Raw genomic sequence first — 11,072 nt, 5'->3', positions numbered from 1 at the left:
CTGGCGCCGGTGGGCGGGCCCTGGCGCCGGTGGGCGGGCCCTGGCGCCGGTGGGCGGGCCCTGGCGCCGGTGGGCGGGCCCTGGCGCCGGTGGGCGGGCCCTGGCGCCGGTGGGCGGGCCCTGGCGCCGGTGGGCGGGCCCTGGCGCCGGTGGAACCTGCCGGCCCTGCCCGGGAGCGTGTGTCCCGCGCGCCCGGAGACGGAGCCGGACGGAGCCAGGGACTCGAAGCCCTCGTCCATGGCCGGGTCTCCCCGCCGCGCCGCGGGCCGGCGACTGCAGCTGCCCCTGCTGTGCCTCCTCCTCCAGGGCGCCACCGCCATCCTCTTTGCGGTCTTTGTCCGCTACAACCCCGAAACCGACGCCGCCCTCTGGCACTCGGGCAACCGCAGTAGCTCGGACAATGAATTTTACTTTCGCTACCCAAGTGAGTGCGGGTGAGGGCGCGGGGAGCGAAGAGCCCAGGCTCCGCGGTGTCTTGGGTGTCCACGTTTACTCCTAGGAGAGCAACCCTCTGGCTTTGAGAGGAAGGTGCCCCAGATTTATACTAACACCCTGTCGCTGGTGTCCGCGGTGTCCCAGGTCTCATCTCGTCTGTCAGGCAGACAAAGATGGGGAAACTGAGACTCGAAGTGGCTGGTTCAGGTTCGAGCTGTCAGAATTGAGGGACCTGGGACTCAAGCCCAGATCTGAGCTTTAATTGCTTCCTTTGTCTCACCCCCCCCCCCAGTTGGCCTCATTGGGCTTCGTAGGGCGACTGCCTTTCCTGGGGGCTCCACCCTGACCACGGCAAAGACAGTCCTCCTGGGCAGGGGAGGTAGGGAGGGCTGTGCAGGAGTGGTAGTGCAGGTATCAGCTATGAAGGCAGCCAAGGTGGGTGGGGCTCAGGCATTCCTGCCCCAGTCACTCGAAACTGGCCCTTCCAGAGTCGAGAGAGGATCACACAACCACCCACCACAGCCCAGAGCAGCTGCCCCCAGCTCTGAGCAGGAAGCATGGCAGGGTCATTGGCCCATTTCATAGGGGAGGAAGCTGAGGCTCAGAACGCTTGTGACTTGCTCACGATCGCCCATCGGGTGAGTGGCAGAGAAGGAACTAGGACTCAGGCATCCCAAGCAACACAGCTCTCCTGTCTGCTGGTGAGGCCCAGGAAGGAGAGGGCCGAGCCCCTGCCGCCTGCGGGGGGACCTTAGGCTCTCCCTCTAAGGTTGGGGGCCTACCTTTCTACTCAGGCCCTGAGCAGCTGGGACCCAGGATACTACAGCTCCTCGTTTCATCACCACGGCTTGGGTAGGGCTTATGTCGGCCTCAGTTTTTCCCATCTGGGCAATGGGGAGAAGGATGCTTCAGTTTGAAGGACGCACATTCCAACAAGGCCTACAGTGTGAGAGTCTCCTATAAAATCCCAGGCTGTTATTACCCTGCTTTTCCTATACCGAGCTGGCAGCAGGCTGTCCCCAACCGACCGTCTCCCGGTCCCAACTCCAACACAGTGCTGAGGACACAGGGAGTGAGATGCAGGCTTGGGCCTAAGCAAGAAGTGCTAGACCCCCAGCCCCCCAGCTGTCCTCGGCAGAGGGGCTCCAGCTCCTCCCTCTTGTGTTCCACCTCAGCCCTGTCTGCACAAGGTGAGCCCCGGGAGCTGGGACAGCAGGCCCCTGGGTCCTGCATTTGCCCAGAGAGCCAGGGAGTTGAGAGGGAATAGCCCAGAGGCTGAGGGAAGCAAGCTCTTGTCCACGGTGTGACCTGGCTGCCTGCCACGTCCTCCGTTTGCTTCTTCCAAGGGCCCCACTCAAGCCTCCGCGCCCTGCTCGTCTCCCCGCAACGCCCCCACCTGTCGCCCCTCTGCTGCGGGGGGGGGGGCTCTCCTTGGGCATTCAGCTCTCCCTGGGCTGTGGTAAGGGGAGGGGAGTGGGGATCCTACCTCTCCGCTGCCCTAGGTTTCTATCCCCATGGACTTGGGACCCTGGTGTGGGGGAAGGTTGGGGTGGAGGGAAGCGTGAGGTCTCTGGAGTCTGGGGCTTTGATGAGCCGGGTCTTCCCCTGCCCTTGTGTCCAGGGAAGGGGTCAGGGTCAGAGGGAGGCGTAGCCACTGCCCTTTGGTTCGGGAGATGAAAGGGAGCGCAGCTGGTGCCCGGGACACGGCTGCTCCCGGGGTCGGTCTGTCGTCGCTGCAGGCAGGGCCCTCAGAGCCCCTCAGATGTGGAGAGAGAGAGAGAGAGCCAGAGAGGCCACGGGGCTGCCCAAGAGCACACAGCAAGTTAGCCAGGCCAGAGCCAGGGCTCTTGGCTGCCCAGCTGTGGCCTTTCCCCACATTACAAGCCTCCGGAGGCAAGTCATGGAAAGAAAGAAAGAGGAGAAAAGACAGGGTGACAGGGGACACAGAAGCAAACATGAGAAAGGGTTCTAAGAAAACAGTGTGGACAGGTCCTGGGTCACATACCTCTGAGACCTTACTTTTGGTGAGAGGGATTTAGGATAGCTGGAATCAGGATCTTCTTGGAAGAAGTGGGGAAGGGGGACGTGACAGGGACCAGAGTGGTCGGTGACCTCTTCTGGGAGAACGTGGCCCACCTCCCTCATAAGGCGGGGGTGGGTAGAGTGTGGTGGGGGAGGGGGGAGGGGGCCTCCTCAGCTCACCACTCTCTCTGCTCCTTACGTTTTATAGCCCCACTTTACAGATGAGGAAACCGAGGCTCACAGAGGCGAAATGGCTTGTCAGCCGTCACACAATCCAGCCTTAACTGTCCCCTTGCCCCGTGTTATCTTGTTCGGGAGCTAGCCAGTGGGGTTGGGGAGGCAGTAGGGGTCGCTAGAGGGCTTTTGTGTGTGGAATGCTCCCCAGTGAAGGAGATTTCTTAATGTTTAGCCTCCACTTGAAAGGTCAAGGGACTGAGTTGTGATGCCAAACAAACCCGGGGTGGGAGACGTAAATGTTACTGCCAGTTATGACCAGCTCTGGAGCAGTTCTGCATGTCCGGGACAGGGAGCCCTGCCACCCAGCCCCCTTTGCCACCCTGCTGCCCTTGGACAAAAGGACAGACGCGGCATCCCCTTTACTGTTGGCACAAGGAGGAAAGAAGCCAGGCAGAGAGGTCTCGAAGAGCTTAGGCTGCGGGCTGAGTTAGAAGTGCTCCTCCTCCTTTTCTGTTGGGTGTTAGGATCTGAGGGAAGGGAGATCTGGGTGATTTGGGAGTGCACAGGGCTGGAGAAAGGGCACAGTGTCGGGACATTGAGCAAAGCCAGTGGACCTTTAGACCCTTACCCCCCTTTGGCAGCTGGGGCCGGCAGCGGAGGTGCCGACCCGCAGTCCCAGTACCCACCCAAGCCTCTGCCAGGGGCTTGCAAACTCACTTCCTGTCAGCCAGTACCCAGCACAAAAAGGGCAAAAAACGTTTGGTCCTCTCAAAATTACTGATGGCATTCTAAAGTTCAATAATAAATTTTTGGCTTGCTAGGTGCTCCTTCAGATTAAAGAAAAAAGTCACCATGACCTTTTTCTTTATGATCTGCCCCTTTCTACAAGAGATTTGAGGTGTGTGTGTGCAACAAGAACATGAGTCTGAAAAAATAAAAGCAGGAGGGCGGGATAGAGATAATGGACACTGGGAGTGCCTCCCCAGTTGTTTCGGTTGCGATGCCAGGGTAGCTCTGAGCTTCCAGGCAGCCAAGAAGAAAAGGGAAACGCGGCCGGTTACATGTTCTCATCAGAGGCAAGGAAGGCTCACATGAGTGATTCTCCGATTCTTTGCCGTCTGCCCGCCAGGCTCCGTGAGGGCAGGCGTGTGGCTGCTGTGGTGCCGGCACCCTCCCCAGAGCCTGGTGCCTGAGCTCTTAGTAAACCTCGGACGGTGCCCCGGGGGGAAGTGACATATGCTAGCAGTAAGCTCCAAGAGAAATTTCTCACGTGGAGCTGTAAAAGGGGAGTGAATTTAGGGTCAGAGTTGACCCTGTTTCTCAATAACTTATTTGCCCTGCCCGATTTCTAACAGCACTCACGATAACTCTTTCTCCAGCATTTCTGAATTAAAGCCAAAGACAGAGCATGGACTTACTCTATACATAGACCCGAGGCTGAGAGAACAGGGCCAGATGCGCTGGCTGAATTGTCACACTAGGTTATGTTTCAACCCTTTTTTGCAAGATCGGGGGAGGCGTGTGGATCAAACTGATACTGAAGCAGGTATTTGTATGTGTCTCACTCTCAATGTTACTGTGTATCGTTTGTATTAGCTTGGTCTTTTATGCATACACAATAGAAAGCAAACAGGAAGGCTCCAATCTCCCTGCCCAGAAACCTCACTGACACACAAAAGACTTCAACTAATGCATCTATAAAATGAACATATTCAAATTATAGAAAGAAACAAATGCAAAAGCAAAATCCCCCTTCCCAGAGCCGCCTTATCGCACAACTCCAGGGGGCGTGGTTTGCGGCTCAGCTGTGCCCCTGCAGCCCTGCGCCTCCCTTGGGCTCCTTTCCCGGAGGTAATCTCTGTTAACAATTAAAGCTATTGAAGACAAAATTAGGGGCGTCTGGGTGGCTCAGTGGGTTGAATGGCCGACTCTTGATTTAGGCTCAGGTCATGATCCCAGGATCATGGGATCGAGCCCCACATTGGGCTTTGTGCTGGGCGTGGAGCCTGCTTAAGATTCTGTCTCTCGGGACTCCTGAGTGGCTCAGTCGGTTAAACTTCCGACTTCTGCTCAGGTCATGACCTCCCGGTTCGTGGGTTCGAGCCCCGCATCCGGCTCTGTGCTGACAGCTCAGAGCCCGGATCCTGCTTCGGATTCTGTGTCTCCCTCTCTCTCTGCCCCTCCCCTGCTCATGCTCTGTCTCTCTGTCTCTGTCTCTCTCTCTCAAAAATAAATAAATGTTTAAAAAAAAAAAAAGATTCTCTCTCCTTCTACCCCTCTCCTAGTTCGTGTGCTCACTCTCTCTCCCTTTCTAAAAATAAAGAAAAAGTTTTGATAAAAAAATTAAGGCTATTTCATAAATTATTTTTAAAAACCTTAAAATTCTCGGGGCACCTGGGCGGCGCAATTGGTTAAGCGTCTGACTTCCGCTCAGCTCATGATCTCGCGGTTCGTGAGTTCGGGCCCCATATCAGACTCTGTGCTGACAGCTTGGAGCCTGGAGTCTGCTTGGGATTCTCTCTCTCTCTCTCTCTCTCTCTCTCTCTCCCTCTCTCCCCCCCGCCCCTCTCCTGCTCATGCACTGTTTCTTTCTCTCTCAAAAATAAACATAACAAAAAAAAAAACCCCAAACCCTTAAAATCCTCAAAACGGAGAGGTATAGATTCTGAAGTATGAGGGATGGAGGTTAGACATCAGGAAGGACTTCCCAGCAGAAAGGGAAACTTGAAAGGAGCCCGAAGAAGATGATTTTGAGCACGGAGGGGCAGGGACTGCAGCCGGAGGGAGCGCGGGCAGGACGTCCCGCCGGTCGGTTGTAGGAGACCCAAGGACAGGGCGGGAGACACGGGGACAGCGGGACCGGCGTGGGTCCCGCTGCTCCCAGCCGGCCAGCTCTTCCCCGGGGGGGCCCCAGGCTGGGAGGCCCCGCCACACCTGGGGAGTTTCCCAGGCCCGGCTCCAGCCCGGAGGCGGTGGCCCTGGCTGGCGAGAACCAGGGGCACCGGCCGGACGGCTGCTTGGACGGCGGTGGCCGAGCGGCCCGGATGCCCCCGCAGGTTTCCAGGACGTGCACGTCATGGTGTGTGTGGGCTTCGGCTTCCTCATGGCCTTCCTGCAGCGGTACGGCTTCAGCAGCGTCGGCTTCACCTTCCTCCTGGCCGCCTTTGCCCTGCAGTGGTCCACACTCATCCAGGGCTTCTTCCACTCCTTGCACGGCGGCCACATCCACGTTGGCGTGCAGAGGTGGGCAGCGGCCGCCTCCCCGGCTCCCCCCTCCCCGCCCCATCCCCTGCCCCCGGGGGAGCCAGCCCTCCAGCCCCGGGCCTGCCTCCGTAGACGCGTGTCCAGCGCCCTGCCCGTCCGCACTGCCACCCCCAGGGCAGGGCTCGGGATCTGGTTCTCGCACCCCTCGCGGGCCGTGGGGTCCACGGCACAGAACCTCCCCAGGCTGCGTCGAGACCCCTTCCCCCCACCCCCCCGCCGCCGCCCCCCCGGCCGTGGGGCTGCCCTCCCCACCCCCTCACCCTTGCGTCACACCCCCCGGTCCCCAGCATGATCAACGCGGACTTCTGTGCTGCTGCCGTGCTCATCTCCTTCGGTGCCGTCCTGGGCAAGACGGGGCCGGCCCAGCTGCTGCTCCTGGCCCTGCTGGAGGTGCTGCTATTTGGCGTCAACGAGTTCGTGCTCCTTAGTCTCCTGGGGGTGAGTCGGGTGGGGCAGGGGTGAGGGGTGGCGAGGGCCAGGGCCAGGCCCCGAGCAGGGAGAGCACGGGTCGGTGGGGGGGGGGGGCGGGGGGCGCGGAGGGCCGGCCGCCCACCTCCGCGCCCCCTCCCCAGGTGAAGGATGCGGGAGGGTCCATGACCATCCACACCTTTGGGGCCTACTTCGGGCTGGTCCTGTCCCGGGTCCTCTACAGGCCCCACCTGGAGAAGAGCAAGCATCGTCAGGGCTCCGTCTACCATTCGGACCTCTTTGCCATGATTGGTGAGGCCTGCCGGGGTGGGGGGGCCAGGGAGGGCCCCGGGCAAGATGTCAGGCCGCCTACGGTCCTTGGGGTCCCTGCTGGGAAGTCCCTGCCGAGAGCCCGGGATCTGGGCTCATCATTCCCAACAGTTTCTTTGACAGGTTCTTAGAACTCAGCCCTGGAGTACGCGCCTGCCCCAGACCCCTTCCCGGGGGCCTTTCTAAATCAAGTCTGACTGCACGGGTCCCTGCCTAAAACTCTGGGGCCGCCCCCTTCCCCCCTCAGAAGCCAGGCCAGCCTGGCACGGGAAGGTCTTGCCCCCCCTGCAGGCTGTCCACCTGCTGCCTCCAAGACTCTGGCCTTCACATGCCTCCCAGGCGATTTCCCAGAGGCCCCTGCACGCCCAGGAGCAGGGGGAGAGGCAGCGGGTCACCCCTGGGCGCCGTAGGGTCTGACCTTCGAGCACCATCACCACCACCTGTTTCCTCCAAGCACCTACCTCTACCTTGGCCTCAGCTCCTCTCTCTGCCTTCGCAAATGAGGCAGGAAAGGAGATCGACACCTTCTTTTCCGTGGGTCCATGCCTCTTCCCACGCTAAAAAGAGACGCTGGCTTTGTACTGTATTTGTATTTGTTGCTCACCTCCGGGTTTGTTGTGAAATGAGGTGGGTGCTTTGGCTAGAAGTCCAGGGGCTTCCCCAAGAAGGCGTGCTTCCCCAGGAGCCTGACACACCAGCTCTCCTCTGTCCCCTCCTTCCAGGCAGGGAGCCCTGCCTCTTCCTGGGTCCCCCTGCTCTGCCCTCTGAGGACACACGTGTGAGCGTGCTGGGTTCCGCAGCAGACTGCGGGGTTGCAGGGAGAAGTCACAGCGCACCCTGAGACCGCTCAGGACGAGGGGCAGTCCCTCAAGCCTCCTTGCCTTGGTGGCCCGAGCCTACAGGGTCCCCAGCCTTCCCCTCACCTTGTCCCTCTGCCCCTCCCCACCCTCCAGGACTGGCCGGGAGCCCATCAGGTGCCCGCCAGGCGGAGGCCTCACCTGCACCTTGCAGGGCCCAGGTCTCCAGGAGGCGGTTGAGGTTTTAAAGCATATTGTTTCCCTGATACGAATACCGAGCTCAGTTCAGTGCCTGACATGCAGGGCCCTTTGCCTGTTTTTCTTTTCTTTTCTGATGCTTAAAAATACCCCGATCTCAACCGTCTGTGGTTCTCAGTCGAGTGGCTCTGTGTCCGTGCCCTTTGGTAGCCGGCCCTTGGCTGTGCACCTAGTGGCTGCTAGGCCTGGGCTGCGCGCTCCTTCCGAGCCACCACGCACGGCCCGCGCTCTGGAGGTGCTCTGGCCCCCACTTTGCGAGCGAGGACACCCAGGCTGCCCAGGGGCTACTTGCTTCCTCTCACTCTGCCGGCCCGCCCGTCATTTAGGGACCATCTTCCTGTGGACCTTCTGGCCCAGCTTCAACTCTGCGCCCACCATGCTGGGGGATGGGCAGCACCGAACAACCCTGAACACGTACTACTCCCTGACCGCGAGCACCCTCAGCACCTTTGCCTTGTCAGCCCTCGTCGGGGAGCACGGCCGGCTGGACATGGTGCGGCAGAGGGCGCTGGGGGGCGCAGAGGGACGGGCGGGGGGAGGACCCTGCGAGGCCCGGTCTGCAGGGGAACAGGACAGGGCGCAGGCACGGGGCGACAGCAAGAGGCAACCACACAACAGCAGGAGAGTTTGCGATCAGACGGCAGAGGGACTTCCAGAAGCCGTAGATGCCACTGCGGTGGACGGGGTGGGGTTGGATGGGGGCGTCGACCTGGACCGGCCCCCGATGCCCCGCTCCCCTGTGCTTCCCCAGGTTCACATCCAGAACGCAGCGCTGGCCGGAGGGGTCGTAGTGGGGACATCAGGTGAAATGATGCTGACGCCCTTTGGGGCCCTGGCAGCCGGCTTCCTGGCTGGGACGGTCTCCACGCTGGGGTACAAGTTCTTCACGGTATAGATGCCTCTCGGGCCCCGGGCAGAACAGGGGGTCCCCCAGCACCTGTTGCCCCCGTGTCTCCAGCAGCCTGGCGGGGGGGGGGGACGCGCACAGGACTCATTACTGGTGTCCCGTCCTCCAGCCCGTCCTTGAGGCGAAATTCAAACTCCAAGACACGTGTGGCGTCCACAACCTCCACGGGATGCCTGGGGTCCTGGGAGCCCTCCTGGGGGTCCTTGTGGCCGGGCTGGCCACCCACGAAGCTTATGGAGATGGGTGAGTCCTCCCCACCCCTGACCCTCACCCAGGTCATTACCCCCCTGGGATGACCTCCCTCACTCTCAACGTTTATTTATTTTTTTTGGGACAGAGAGAGAGCATGAATGGGGGAGGGGCAGAGAGAGAGGGAGACACAGAATCGGAAACAGGCTCCAGGCTCTGGGCCATCAGCCCAGAGCCCGACGCGGGGCTCGAACTCACGGACCGCGAGATCGTGACCTGGCTGAAGTCGGACGTTTAACCGACTGCACCACCCAGGTGCCCCATGACCTCCCTCACTCTCTTCCTCCTCCTGTGGACCAGCACAAAAAGCTGTGTCTGTTTTCATGCATTCATTCGTGAATAACGACAGAAGGACGTAATGACCCTTAGGCTCAATTCTTGCACCGTCAGGGGTCAGAGGAGAGAACAAGCAAAAGTGATCCTAAACTGAGTCTTGAAAAGTGTGTGGGTGTCCCAGGCTGCCGCGAGGCCCTTTTGGCCGCTGCGTGACGCACTGAGGAGCCCTGTCTCCCCCCCCCCCCCCCGACCTCCTCTCCCTGCAGCCTAGGCAGTGTGTTTCCGCTCGTAGCCGAGGGCCAGCGCTCCGCCACCGCTCAGGCCATGTACCAACTCTTCGGGCTGCTTGTCACACTGACGTTTGCCTCTGTGGGCGGGGGCCTTGGAGGTGAGTGACCTTGGCTGGGGGTGGGGGGTGTGGTTGCAGAATTCAAGGGTAACCTTCCCCAGAAGTGGGTACTTGCTCCCTCCTGGGGCCAAGAGAAGATGGGGAGTGGGCTAGGGGCAGAGTGGGGTCCCTCTCCCGTTTTCTGGCTTCCCTGTACTGCTTACTCTGCCCACCAGAGGGCAGCCCGACCTCAGGCTGAGGCCCTGAAGGGGGGAGCTGAGCAGTCTTTCCCGGGCAGGGGCAGGGGCAGGGGCAGGGAGGGGCCGGAACACCAAACCTCCACAGACACCGACTGCCCGCCGATGCCCATCAGACAGTCCTCCCTGATGTCTGGCTTTACTCCTTCTGATTCAGTATCATCTTGAGATTTTCATTCTCGAACTGGTTCGATTCCGTCCCCTCGTTTATTTACTTATTTGCTCAATAAACTCGTGCAGCACCCCTCCCGGACAGGGGGCCCCAGGAGCTCAGGAGCCGTGTTCGGGACAGAATCACGATCCGGTCCATTGCCAACTGTCCGAACGAGTGAGGTGCCCAGGACTTCTCTGAGGCTCGCTGCCTTCACTGTACCGTGAGGGTCGCGCCCAGCAGGGCTGCTGTGGTGACGAGCACCCGTGGGGGCCTGGCTACAGTAGGGGCTCCCCAAATACAGCTGCAGTTCATCTGGGACAGGCGTGTCAGGCCGCTCAGCCCCTCGGTGCCCTCGGGCCTGGGGTGGCCACCTCCCCCACAGGAGTGCCAGGAGCCCCACCCACCCTCCCCTCCCATCACCAGGGCTCCTGCTGAGGCTGCCCTTCCTGGACCCCCCTCCAGACTCCCAGTGCTACGAGGACCGGATTTACTGGGAGGTGAGCGTGTCCCCAGCCCCTTGGACCGATGGCCATCTCATCCTCCAAAGCTCCCACCCTGCCGCACCCCCTGTGATCCCACCTGCCTCTTTCCTTCTTGGCTGGCTCTTCTCTGCTGGGGGACACCCTCCCCCCAGCTCCGGTCTGCAGCCCCCTGGAGCTTCCCCTTCACCTGCCCCCCCCACCTTCCAGGTGCCTGGGGAACGCGAGGACGAAGCCCAGGGATCTCTGAGGGCAGAGGAGACAGACACCCGGGCCTAACTTGCTTCCAGCCCGTGAGAGGACACTCTCCTTTTAGAAGATGGGGACCGCAGGGAAGGTCTTTTCTGGGTCCATCCCTCCTGCTGCAGGAACGAAGACGGCACTGGGGACAGGGCCGCGGAAGGTGGGGGTATGGGGGAGCCTGCTGCACCCGGCGGGGGGAGACCCCTCAACACCCCCAGCCCCACCCCGTGGCCCGTGAGCGAGGTGCCCAACCCACGGCCAGCCCACCGCCCAAGGCCACACGGTCACAGAGAGGTGTGCGCCAGCCCGGCTGACCCGGTGATAAACACCACTGGCACCAAGGATTCAGACGCCTTGTTTTTGTGCGCTGGGAATGTGGGGAGCTCGTCTCTCGCTCTCTCGCTCTAACGCACCATGTTGGAAACTCGGGTGGGGAGGACCTCAGTGCCAGCAAGCTCCTGTCCCCCTGGGCCCACGGAGCCCCCTCT

At 60.9% G+C, this 11,072-nt stretch overlaps 1 protein-coding gene across 1 annotated transcript; it reads left to right on the top strand.

Annotated features, from left to right (window-relative positions):
• Positions 1-237: 237 nt before the first annotated feature.
• On the top strand, positions 238-10,620 carry RHBG (Rh family B glycoprotein). The gene is made up of 10 exons (XM_047092912.1): positions 238-424; positions 5,691-5,877; positions 6,186-6,336; positions 6,471-6,618; positions 8,018-8,184; positions 8,443-8,580; positions 8,708-8,841; positions 9,390-9,511; positions 10,286-10,359; positions 10,552-10,620. Exons 1-10 carry the CDS (start codon positions 238-240, stop codon positions 10,618-10,620), a joined length of 1,377 nt encoding a protein of 458 aa, XP_046948868.1.
• Positions 10,621-11,072: the final 452 nt, after the last annotated feature.

This window comes from Lynx rufus, unplaced genomic scaffold (genome assembly GCF_022079265.1).
Source record: "Lynx rufus isolate CCGP_SWC_20201006 ecotype Redwood Valley unplaced genomic scaffold, mLynRuf1.p SCAF_31, whole genome shotgun sequence".
Taxonomy (NCBI): domain Eukaryota; kingdom Metazoa; phylum Chordata; class Mammalia; order Carnivora; family Felidae; genus Lynx; species Lynx rufus.
Note: the sequence above shows the minus strand (reverse complement) of the source record. Positions and strands in the feature narration are given on the sequence as shown.